The sequence below is a fragment of the Drosophila novamexicana genome, unplaced genomic scaffold (genome assembly GCF_003285875.2).
Source record: "Drosophila novamexicana strain 15010-1031.04,08,12 unplaced genomic scaffold, DnovRS2.1 tig00000564-arrow-pilon, whole genome shotgun sequence".
NCBI lineage: Eukaryota > Metazoa > Arthropoda > Insecta > Diptera > Drosophilidae > Drosophila > Drosophila novamexicana.
The window spans coordinates 3,697,097-3,710,323 of NW_020824810.1; the positions used below are offsets into that span (position 1 = coordinate 3,697,097).

Below are 13,227 nucleotides of genomic sequence, written 5' to 3' on the forward strand. Positions count from 1 at the left end.
AGCCAAATTTTATGCAGCCAATCGTTCATAAGCCTACCTTACCTGAGACTTACCTGAGATCCTAAAAACATGTTATTGCCACGAAGCCCCATTGGCAACTACGTGTTGACTTTGTTTTTCGATGGGCTATAATTAATTTGCAATTAAAATCTATTCATGCATGTATTATGGATATTATGGATTATGGATTGTGTACTATTTAAATTCACAATTATTATAATCTGTTCAGTTCTAATGACAAATATAATTATAAGGGCATTTTTAATTTGTACACATGCATTTATAAACAGTCAACAATCAATCGCTGAGACAATGAAGCCAACGGTGAATCTGACGATTTGTGTGATAATTGTGGAAACTATCTTCATAAAAACTATCCACGTACTTGTTTGAGCACTCTCTATTTGCATTGAAAAACGAGTTCAAATTCCAGATGGCAGCCACAGTAAAGTTGACGAACGCAGTTTGCGAAACGAAAAACAAAACCTGGGTTACCTTCGATCTGTGCCGGCTGCGTGCGATTAGTCGCAACAAAACAGTTTTGAACATGGAGATAAACCTTTTGCAGCCGGTGCATGTCGTCGACTTAAACTTTCGGATGCAGAAAAGGGCAAATGGCTATAAGCCCTGGCTGGGCCAGTATACGGTTGATTTCTGTGCATTTATTCGCAAGGTCAATCATCCTGTCATTAAGATTTATTATGATATTATCAAAAGTTATACAACCCTCAACCACACTTGTCCCTACATGGTAAATGGTAGCTGATCTGAAAGCCTATCAAAATACATCTGTGAATAACCTTCAATACAGGGCAAGCAGATTGTTAAGGACTTCTTCTGGGATCCTAGGAACTTAACGGTGCCTTTGCCAAGTGGGGATTACATGGTGCTCCTAACCTGGATTTTCGATAAGAGACCGCAGGCTTCAACGAATTTTTACTTTACGTTCCGTCAGGATTTATTCAAAGATTAAGACATTTTGTGTCTTCATATATATCTGCATATATTTATGTATTATTTGTACATTTGCAAATACGATGCAAATTGTTGGTATATACATATAAGTATTCAACAACTTTTCATATATCTGACAGATTTTATAGCTTAAGTGACTATTTATTATTTCAAGCAAACTTGAAATGGATCTTTCTTTAGCGAATAAATAACAGAATCAACTTATTCTGTGATATTTGTGGCAGTTCACTTCATGAAAACTTTAATATAAAATTTTGATGTGCATTTGGTAAAACTAGGTTCAATTCCCAATAGTCGCGATTCCAAAAATACAACTTGCTATTTATGCTATTATATTATAATAGCTTGTGCTCTTTCAAATATATAAATATTTAAACACAGCCATCAGTTCCGCGCTGATCACTAATCAATCAGTTTTCAATTTATATATATATATAAATATTACCAAAAGAAAAAAAAAACATATTCGTATTTTTACAAAATTACTTTTTTAATTTTGGGAATTTTATACTGAGTTTTGAATTCGAATACAGCTTGTATTGAATCATAATGCACCGTAAAGTTCTTTTCCGATCGTCGATAACTCGTCTCGTTGCCAAGCAATCGATATATATCGAAATCGAACTCCTGTTTTTTTAAGCAAATCTCAAGCTAGAATCGAAAATTTGACTTGAGGCTTCTAATAGAGTATATACTGATCATGATAAGGTATGAGAATACGACAAGTAGTTCGATTGGTTAAATGTGGTTCTTAGGTCGATATCCTTTTAGCTATTATATTGACGCAAACTATGTGTTTTGTACAGGGTTCAGGGCATCCCCTAGTCGGGCACTCCCCTCAAGAGGACTCTATTTTTGGTATATGCCATTATTAAGTATTATTATAATAATAGCCTGTAGAGCCAATTGGGAACACCAATTTTAGGGTATTTCGCCCAGTGTATACATATATATATATATAAACTTATATATATATGGTGTACTATATATAGTAGCTGTCGGAAGTCAACAGTTGGGACAATGAAGCCTACAGTAAAACAGACTATTTGCGCTATATTTGTGGCGGTGTTCGCCATAAAAACCGTACAGGTATTCAAATAATTTCTTTGGTAATTGACGTCTTCCAATATGGTATACAAAATTCAAATTCCAGATGATAACCACCGTCAAAATGACCAATGTTATTTGCGAGTCCCAAAACAAAAGTTGGGTCACCTTCGATCTGTGCAGACTGCGTGCGATTAGTCGCAACAAGACTGTTTGTAATGTTATCTTAAACCTTCATAATCCAGTCCGATCGGCTACCCTAGTTTGGCAGATGCTGAAAAGGGAAAGTGGATACAAGCCCTGGCTGGGCCGCTATACGATTGATGTCTGCGGGTTTCTGCGTAAGACCAATCACCCTGTAATGAAAATGTTTTGGGATGAAATCAAGGACTATATTGACTTCAATCATCCGTGTCCCATGGAGGTGAGCGACAAAATATTAAACGTTTCTTATATGTAAAGTGTTTTATTCATTTAATCTCTTCGCAGGGCAAACTGACAGTAAAGGATTTCTTTTGGGATGCCAGAAATTTTTCGTTGCCTTATCCCACTGGGGATTATATGCTGCACCAAACTTGGCTTTTCGATAAGAAGCAGCAGTTTGTTATAAAAATGTACTTTACATTCAATCAGGATTTATTCTTTGATTTCCAGCACTAAGCAATGACTTTTTGCTGATACTTGCATCGATTTTTGGTAAGAATACATAACATCAGAATATATTTCAAGTAGAATACATAAAATTTTTAATTGGTTTATGCTATGGAAACTACTTCAATTATGACGATAACAACTATTGTTATTGATTATGCTATTAAATACATAATTATTAAATAGTTTTTTATATTTAGATGACAACAATAACTATGAACGTAGGCTTCACCGATTAGTGTAGAATGATTTATTAGAGTGCAGTCAGAAATCAGCCGTTGCGACAATGAAAACAAAATAAAACCGAAATTTGCTGTGCTACTTTTTTCCGTGTTCCTCATAAGAACTGTTCAGGTATTCAACTATCAAATCTCGATTTGCATTTGCACAATTTGGAATAACTCGGTCCAATTGCAGATGGGAGGCACTGTTAAGTTCACGAATGCCATTTGCGATTCCAAAAACACAACTTGCGTTAACTTCGATCTGTGCCGGCTGCGTGCGATAAGTCGCAACAAGACTGTTCTGAACGTCTACACAAATATTCTTTATCCAGCCTATAATGTACATCTCAACTTTCAGATGCAGAAGAGGGCAAACGGGTACAAGCCCTGGATGGGCAAGCGTACGGTTGACTACTGTGCGTTTATGCGCAAAGTCAACCATCCTGTTATCAAATTTTATTATAATTTAATCAAGGACTTCACATCGTTCAACCATACGTGTCCCTTTGTCGTAGGTAGAGATCTCTCTTGGCACAGTCAATTGGTAATGTTGTCGTCATCTATTTTCAATGCAGGGCAAGCAGATTGTTAAGGATTTCTTCTGGGACCCAACAGATTTCCTGTTGCCTTTTCCCAGCGGGGACTACGCCCTGCTCCTAACTTGGATGTTCGACAAGAGGCCGCAGGTTATAACGAAGTTCTACTTTACGTTTCGTCAGGATTTGTTCAAAGATTAACATATCTCCTCTGGCTATTATGCCATTATAATAGCTTGTGTACTCTTTTATATATATATATGTTTGTTTGTTTCTTATTGTAGAAATCGTTTACGTATTTAAATGAAGTATTGAACCATTTGCGAGTCAGCAATTAAATTTTAACGGGCTTAGACTCTGCCCTGATCACCAATCAACTGACAATTAAGGATTTGTTCTTCGATGCCAGACGTTTTGCCTTCTGCCTTCGTTTTTCGATAAGAGGCAGCAGTATTACCTAAAATTTGACTTTACTCTACATCAGGACTTTTTTAAAGAATAACCAGCAGCAGTAAAACATGTCGTTGACCAAATTAGTTTGAAATAAATATGTAAATCTCAAATTAAAAACAAAGGAACTTAAATGATGTGTAAATATCAATTACTTGTGGCAGCGAAATACCCAATTCAGTAAATAATTAAATCATTTTATGCTTGTTGAGCAAGTTATTTATAGAGCTCATTATATTTAACTACGCACAAAAATCTATTTCTATACACGTGCTCCTGCAAGTATGCGAATATTAACTATTATTATTATTATTGATTTTGTGCTATTAAGTCGGTTAATTTTTAATAATATCGCCCGTGTAATGGGTAAATAATTATGATTTTGCGGTTTTTGCGAATAGTTTATAATCACAATTTTGCAGTCATAATTCAACAGTTGAGACAATGAAGCCCACCGAAAAGCTGACTCTTTGCGTGATCTTTATGGGCGTACTCTTCACAAGCACCGTACACGTATTTAAATGAAATCTTTGCCATTTAGATTGCATAATCAGAAACAAAACAATATCTAATTTCTAGATGATAACCACCGTCAAGTTCACCAATGCCATTTGCGAGTCCAGAAATATATCTTGGGTCGTCGTCAATGGATGTCGCCTGCGTGCGATTAGCCGCAACAAGACGGTTTTGAGCACCGACATCAGCCTTCTCTATCCGGTTTACAACTTGCACCTTAACTTTAAGATGCAGAAAAGGGCCAATGGATATAAGCCCTGGTTGGGCGAGTACACGGTTGATTTCTGTGCATTTATGCGCAAAACGAATCATCCGGTTATTAAAATATTTTGGAATTTGAGCAAAGATTTTACTAACTTCGACCATCCCTGCCCCTTTGAGGTGAGTGGCCTTAGGTAATTATATAAAAACATATTTGATATTGAAAAATCATCTGCCTACAGGGCCGACTGACCATAAAGGATTTGTTCTGGGACGCCAGAAACTTTTCGCTGCCTTTTCCCAGCGGCGATTATTTGCTGTATCTAACTTGGATTTTCGATGGGAAGCCGCACTACATAGCAAAAGTCTACTTTACTTTCTATCAGGATTTATTTAAAGAATAACTATATTCATGTTTCGGAGCAGCAGTAAATATGCGTTTAGCAATGTCATTCAAAAAATGGATCGAAATATATATAACAAAATCTCAACATAAATATCTATTTATATACGAGTACTCTTACAAGTATGTCAGTTTTAACTATTATCATTGATTGTGGCCGCACATATTTAATAACTTCGGCAATTTAATGGCACAACAATTATGATTTTGAGGTTTTATCAGATAGTTTATATCCATGTTGCAGCAGTCATAACTCAACAGTTGAGACAATGAAGCCTACACTAACGCTGACTATTCATGTAATATTTGTGGGGCTGCTCTCCATAAAAGCCGTGCAGGTATTCAAATAATATAAAGATATTATACGTGATATCTTGTAATTAAACATAATTAATTCAAATTCCAGATGATAGCTACCGTCAAATGGACCAATGTCATTTGCCAGTCCAGAAACACAACTTGGGTTACCTTCGATAAGTGCCGACTGCGTGCGATCAGTCGCAACAAGACAGTTCTCAACATTGACATTAATGTTCATTTTCCAGCCCGATCGATAACTCTATATTGGCAGATGCAGAAAAGGGAAAATGGCTATAAGCCCTGGCTGGGCCGCTATACGATCGATTACTGCGCGTTTCTGCGTAAGTCTAACCATCCTGTAATGAAAATATTTTGGGATGTAATCAAGGAGTCCATAAACTTTAATCATCCGTGTCCCATAGATGTGAGTGACAAAATACTATAGATAAGATGTTTTTATACATTGAATCTCTTTGCAGGGCTTACTGATAATAAAGGATTTGTTCTGGGATGCCAGAAATTTTTCTCTGCCTCTTCCCAGTGGCGATTACATGCTGCATCTCACTTGGCTTTTTGATAAGCGGCAGCAGTATTTCCAAAAGATTTACTTTACTTTCCATCAGGATTTGTTTAAGGAATAACTTATGGCTAAAATTCCATTTTATGAATATGGTATAGTCTGAGCCAAGGGCCATGGCTTTCAATTAACCTAATAGATGTTTACTTGATCTTCTATCAGTTTTGATTATTTATAGTTTTCCCAAACGTGCTGTCATTATTAACTGATTGGTAATTGCGGCCAAAACAATTGTAATTTCGGCACAATCAAATAAAATTGCTTAAATATTTATATTATTAAACATTAGCAATTGTTCAAGCGATACGCACTTTGGCTGCAAATCATTTGAAATCAATGAGGTCAATTTGGTTAAGGTTCATTTGCGAGTCCAGTTTCAGCTCGTGTACAATACATTTATGCTTCTTCTTATATTTAATTGTAATAATTTAATTCCTATTTAATTGTAATTATTCATCTTATTATCAACTATCCATATTCCATATCCATATGCTATTTGTCCTTTAAATATTCCTAAAATATTCCTGTTTCATTATAATGTTTTAATTACTTAGCTAAACACTCGTTAGGGCTGCCCAACTAGCAGATATGTCTTTATAGAATATTTAAGGGTAACATTTGTACATGAATTTTGACCAAAAATAATGTTACCAGATTTAGATGCCAAATTGTTTTAGAGCCCAAGCCATGAACAAAAAGCCAAGGGGGGGATTGGGAAATTTTGACCTATGTCTAGGCCAGACTGTATATATAAATACATACATAAATATAGATATAAATATATGTATATATATAAATATTTATAAGCACAAAGCCTAAGCAACTCATTTTCGCAACATTTTCAATAGGTTCTAGGGTATAAAAAGCCAACATTATATCGATTGACATTTGCCAGACTGTAACTGAAACTGAACCAGAAATATAACTGCGCATTTGATGTGGCCAATGTCAGGAATATGGCCTGAAGGCCAACTTATCAGACGTAACCCCATTTGGGGTTCAGACAGCAGACAGCAGACAGCAGTATTTCATTGTGCGTCCTCTTGCATCAGCCAATTTATCATTTGGGCCAATCGATGCGATTAGCAATCAAATTGGCATTTGATTAGCTCGTCTCGGCCAGCTGGAGTACAAAGTGCGGCTAACAACTGTTGCAACATTTCTTTAAATGGCCTGAAATATTTGTGTAGGCGTGATTCACGCAGCAAGTACTTTGCTCTCAAAGATGATGCAGAGTGCGAACGGAAGTGGCCTAATGACTGATAAGACTGATAGACTTCGTCTTATCAGTGACTGCAGCCTCTTGTCGGATGTGTCTATGACCATATATGGGTAGGCCTTACAGCTGGGCATCTCACGGCAGTTAGTCATTAGCCGACAAGCACGCGCTTTGCCGGCCGATTACTCATACGCCACGTAATCGCGGCGCTGCCTATCGCAGCCCAGTTAAATGATATGGCTGTGTTTTTTTATTTTACCGTTCCATTGTTACGCTAGGTCAGTTAATAGCGGGCTAGCTAGCGGGCAGACTTTGAGATCTGGTCTGTATGCTAATTGAATTTGTAGGTGTCGATATATGCCGATTTATTGTCGTCGCATAAGCATACGAAATTTATACGCTTCGCGGTTTTTATTTTTTAGTTTTACCTGCCCCGCACGGTACGGCAAGTGCCGCACCTCTATAACGGATCTCTCGCATCTTAATTGCATATGAGATACATCTGCTGGCTGCTCTAGTTACGACTCAAGTTGCGCATTTTATGCGCATTTTGATGGGATCGTGCCGCCGCCAAACTGGCGACAATATCCATGCCCATTTGCATGGGAACGTTCTATAACTGTTCATTGGGGCAACTTCCTTTGTCTGCGGCCAAATGATAAGAGGAAACAAATCACAAATTTATACCTGGACGCTGACGAAGATTTAATGCACTTGCCAATGGCAGATACAGAGGTAATGGCAGATATAAAGGCAGATATTGCCATTTATATACGCCAGACATATACATTTGCTTATCATCTGTAATATGACTTTGCTTTCGCAGGACAGCTTGATGTTATAGCCATCTGATGCCAATGTGCCCAATAGGTACCCATCTAATAGCAAGAGCAAGAGCTCATGCCAAGTTTCACAGGAACTCGCAGCCATTGGCTAGGGTATGAGAAAAGAAAAACTTCAAATTCAAAATACAAAATGAAAATTTACTTTGATTTTTGCGTTGTTTCTCAACTGAATGCATTTAAAACTTACAAAGTATTCGTGAATCGCCTAACGCTACAGGTGTACGAGTATGAGTATGAGTACGAGTATATGAGTACGAGTATATGAGCATATGAGTACGAGTATATGAGCATATGAGTATGTGATTGCGTGAATGTGAATGGGTACGAGTATTTAAGTCTAATGCATACAAATTGGAATTGAATTTTGATGAATTGTGCAAAAACTGAACAAAATATTCAAAGCGTGCGAATGTTTCGGTATCCGTGTTCAATGGGTACATGGTATCAGATTGGAATTCTTCAGGTTGGCCAGACGCAGCTGCTCCAAGGCAATCTCATGCGCCTTTAAGTGCTCGCGTGTCGCCTGCTCCAGTTCGCTGAGCCCGGTGGAGCTCTTTATGGTTGCGGCGGAGGATGAGGCGCTGGAGGCGCTGGCGCTGGAGGAGATGGAGTTGGCTGACAGCTGCGAATTGCTAATGGTCTTCACCAGCGCCTGCGGCTGCTGAACGTAACGCACCAAAAAGGGATTGTGCGCATGCTCGGCCAGCACATAGGGCTTAGAGATGGGCACGGACGGACTGATGGGCTGACTTGGCTGGCCGGACTGAATGCGCAGGAAGAAGCCATTCTGGACCTGTTGCTGCTGCGCGATATGCTGAGGCTGGGCGGGCTGTGGCTGTTGCTGCGCCGGTGCCGAGGGCTGGGCAATGAACTTAAGGCTGCTGCTCGGCTGCTCCGCGGGCGTCGGCTCAAAGGTATTGGCGATCTTCAGCTGCTGCTGCAGCTCCAGGCGCTCGGCCTGCAGACGCTGCGACTCCTCGAGGCGTTCGCTTTCGATGCGCTGCCGTTCCTGCTGCTGCAGTGCCAGGCGCTCGGCATCGAGCAGGCGCTGCTCCTCCATTAGTCGCTGTAGCTCACGCTGACGCTCCAGCTCGAGCAGTCTGAGCTCCTCACGACGCTCCTGCTCCAGCTCGCGTTCCGCATCCCGATCGCGCTCCTCGTAGCGTATCTTGTCCGAAATGTCAGCGACCTTATCCTCGGCCGTCAGCTTGGCTTGACTTAGCTGCTGAATCTGCTGCTCATGCAACTTGATGCTTTGAACGTAGCCGGAAGAGTTTGGAATGGCGGCCTTAAGGGCGGCTTGTGGCAGAGAGGGTGTTGCAATGTATTCCTGCTGGGGCTGTGCCTGTGCCTCGGCCGCATGGCGCAGGATTACCTCGTTATATTGCTTCAGGTGCTCCTCACGGGCGCGTTTCACCTCGGGCGTCTCCTCGACGGGCTGCGGCACCTGCTGCTGCTGTTCAATGGGCTGAACGGGTATGGTCTTGACGAGTTGCTCCTGATTCTGTTGCTCTGCGGGCTGCAGCTGCTGCTGCAGTGCCTCGTTGTAGCGCTTCAGATGCTCTTCGCGAGCGCGCAGCACCTCGGCTGTCTCCTGCACGGGTTGGGGTGTTTCCAAGGGAGCATAGCTCTGCGGCTCGGTTTGCTTGAGCTGCGGCTGCTGCTCCCAGCTGGCGGCAACGGGCAGCGGAGTCTTAGTTTGCACGGTCTTCAACTGGATGACGGCATCCTTGGACGCTTCAGCTTGCGGCACCGTCGACTCAGCTTGCAGCACCTGGAGACGCGCCTCGTTCCAAATGCGCAGATGCTCATCGCGTGCGCGCTGCACCTCCGGACTGAGACCTGGCACCGCATCGAAGGCGTTCGTCTTGATAATCTGCTCCAGCGGCTCGTACTGTGCCAGCATATTGGCCGACGGCTGTTTGCCCTCGGCGCGCAGGCGCTCCAGCTCTGCACGCAGGGCATTATAGCGCTGCTCGCACCAGGCGCGGAAGAGCGCCAAATGCTGCTGCTGCTGCTCCAGTTGATCCTGGACCTTCACCTGCTGATCAATGCTGCGTATGCCGTAGAGTGGCTCCGGATAATTGAAGGCAATCAGACGCTCGGCGCCCGTGGTGTCCAGATAGCGCATATAGCCCTGAGCCAGTTGGCTCTGGACAGGAAACTCACCGCGCGCCGGCGCATAGGCCAAGAGATTGTTGCGGTAGCCAATGGAGTGCGCGTGCGCGCCCAGCGCCAGGAGACTGAGCAACAGCAGACGCATCTTGCTGGATTACTTGGGATCGGGCTTGTATATAGAAATCGTAGACTTGTAGGACTTTTGGCGCAAACAAACCAAAACTTCGCTACAACTTCGGCGACTACTCGAGGAAGACTGTTGCGGTTCTGGGCTGAGCTCTGGGCTTTTTATAGTCGAGAACCAGGCAACAGCCTGACGCTGTCCTTGGGCTGACCCTGTTCAGTCAGTTTGAGGATGCGCCAATAAATATTTTCTTAACTCAGGTCCACGACTCGCCACAACACAGATATCGCATCTCAGTTTCCAGGTCTCAGTTTCGCGTGCTGCTTATCTCCCGGCCTGGCTGTGTGTTCTGGCCGTTAATTGCCAGCCCCATCCTGTTGTCGCGTCCAGTTGGTTCTGCCGTTATGCGGCCCGTTCCATTCACTAGCCGCTGCCTCAAGGTCGAGCCTGGTATATTTTTAGTCCAGGCGCTGTCAATGTTATGGACCAATGCATAAATTAAATACCGCAAAGGGCAGACAGCTGCTAACTGGCCCATTGGCTCGATCCCGGATCGATTTATCAACCGCCTCCTCTCCCGCCATATATGCCCTTTGGCATCCCCATTTAAGTGCGACTGACATTTGTCAAAATATCAATTGACTGCAGCCAATTCCCAACCGCCAGCTGGAGACCCAAATATGGCGTGCACTTATTTTTAGCCGGAACTGTTGTACAGTCGCCGCCTGGACGCGCCTGCATGACGGCAAATGCGATGCGACTGGACATGAACCTGGCTTGGGATCAAGTTTATTAAGGCTGGAAGAGGGGTGGGTTGCAGAAATTGGCCGAGGGCTCAACCGGTTGCCAGCATTTGCGGCATTTAATAATAAATTCAAGTTAATTTCAGTCGGCGCCGTTATATGGGCAATTCACAGACTTATATGCCATACACACACACACACACGCACATGCCATATATACAAGATGTACACAGGCAAGGAAATTTACCATCAGTGTAATAAAACAATAAATAAATATGCAAATTAAATTATTGCTCAGGAATGTCTGAAAATCAATTGGAAATTTTTGAAGTGTGTGTAAAAGTGTTTGTTAATGCACGATTTCAAGGCAGCTGCCGTTGACAGCAGCTGTTAACTGCAATTTTGACATGCACTTATTATAATAATTATTATAATTTATTCAATTATCATTATAGCCAAAAGAGGCTCGCTTTGCTATGATAATACGCAAAACCAATTTATATACACACATATTATATAGTACATTTCTTGCTAGTATTGGAATTCTTACTAGAGGTGCGAGTTTAGACACCTATTGGGTTTATTAGAGGTGTAAGGTATAAATATTGTTACATTTGCCTCAATATATTGCTATAAAAAAGTGTATTGTATTGTGCTTGGATACAAAACAGCAAAAGCACAGCAAAAAGTCACATGAAGTGGCAATAAAAAAAAAATAGATATATACATATTTTTGAAAATAAATCAAGAACTGGCATATTATGAAATATTAAAAATATTATTTCAAATTTTAGGCAATACAAATGGCATAAAATTCAGAGTTTTCCAAACAAAATGTCTAATTAATTATATAAATAATTAATTTTACGCTTAAAATCATTTATATAATTTTTTTAACCAATGCAGCTAACAAATAAGTGTTAAGTTTTGGGAGTTTTTATTTAAAAATATAAATAAAAAAAATGTTAAAATATTAATTCTGGTCATAAAATGTTTAATTCATGAAGCTAACTAATTATCAAGTGTATAATTAGGAGATTTTTTTATTGCACAAAGAAAACTCTTATTAATTAATTACAAAAATTAATTCCAGTCTAAAGATCAATTAAATACATTTTAATTAACATATTTTTTTATTGGAAGAATTTTTGCTAATTCTTTATTTTAAAAATTAATTCTGGTCATATTAACTTAATTATTAACATTTTCATGATTATTAAGATTTCATTTCCACTTAGAGGAATACGGACTTTATGCAACCAGAGCTTTCCTTCCCCCCCCCCCCCCTCCCCCCCTCCCACACACGCCCTGTTGCCCACCTAATAGGGAAAGCAATGTAGAGCATTTAACACTCGATGAGACATGCCAGGGACAATCCTAGGCTACGCTGCTCATCACATGCCACATGGCACGTATTGTCACAAGGCGCCGGCTCTTAACACTTTCCAGTGAAAAAGCTGACAAGGCAAGGGCGAACATTGTAATACACCTTAGTACACTCAGGTGTACAGTTTTTACAGCTCATCACGCAAGTCAAGAAAGAAATAATACCTCTTTTTTATTTGTGGGTCACTTTCACGAGAAGATTTCATAACCGGGCGGAGGCATTGCGGAACGCTTTTAGAAATCTTGTTGCCAAGCGTTAAGCATCTAGTATAGATATTATTTATGGGCATTTTGTATATGAACTGACCACAGTCACGCCGGCAGCGACGTCGACAGCGACGTCACATGAGCGCCAGTGTCTGGACCCGGGAACAGATGCCGAGCTGCCCGTCAATTTTTGTTTTATTTATTTATTATTATACATACTTTCGTCTACTTGCGTCAGGCGCACAATTTATTTTAATTTTTCTGTTGTCCACGCGCTCTAATAAAAATATGAAAAAAAAACTAAATGGAAACGGAGGCACGTCCCGTTTAATTAGAGCAGCGGTTACTGGGTCCCAAGCACGTTATTTCTTATCTTATCGGGCGCATAAAGCACTTCGATTAGCCGGGCAAATGCTCTGCGAGTATGTGTGTGTGTGTGTGTGTGTGTGTGCTCCGGCAAATGTACGATGTGTGCACGGCAACAGGCGTTAATTACATTTAATTAACGCACGCATCCGATTCATTAAGATGTCTGCTCACAAAAACCACGCCATAAATGCCAAAAAGGAGGAACACATTTTTTTTTTGTGACATTTTAAGATGTTTTTCCTGTTGCCGTTGCCGCAGCTTGTAAACCAAATACAACAACAACAACAATACAGCCCCTTCTCGCCATCAAACATAGCAACAAATTTATGTAAATCA

General features: G+C 40.8%; 2 protein-coding genes across 2 annotated transcripts; one reads left to right on the forward strand and one right to left on the reverse strand.

Annotated features, from left to right (window-relative positions):
* The first annotated feature begins 433 nt into the window (after positions 1-433).
* Positions 434-973, forward strand: LOC115762370. The gene is made up of 2 exons (XM_030704545.1): positions 434-751; positions 812-973. Exons 1-2 carry the CDS (start codon positions 434-436, stop codon positions 971-973), a joined length of 480 nt encoding a protein of 159 aa, XP_030560405.1.
* A 7,398-nt stretch (positions 974-8,371) lies between these two features.
* LOC115762376 (putative mediator of RNA polymerase II transcription subunit 26) lies at positions 8,372-10,207 on the reverse strand. The gene has a single exon (XM_030704556.1). It carries the CDS (start codon positions 10,205-10,207, stop codon positions 8,372-8,374), a length of 1,836 nt encoding a protein of 611 aa, XP_030560416.1.
* Between the last annotated feature and the right edge of the window lie 3,020 nt (positions 10,208-13,227).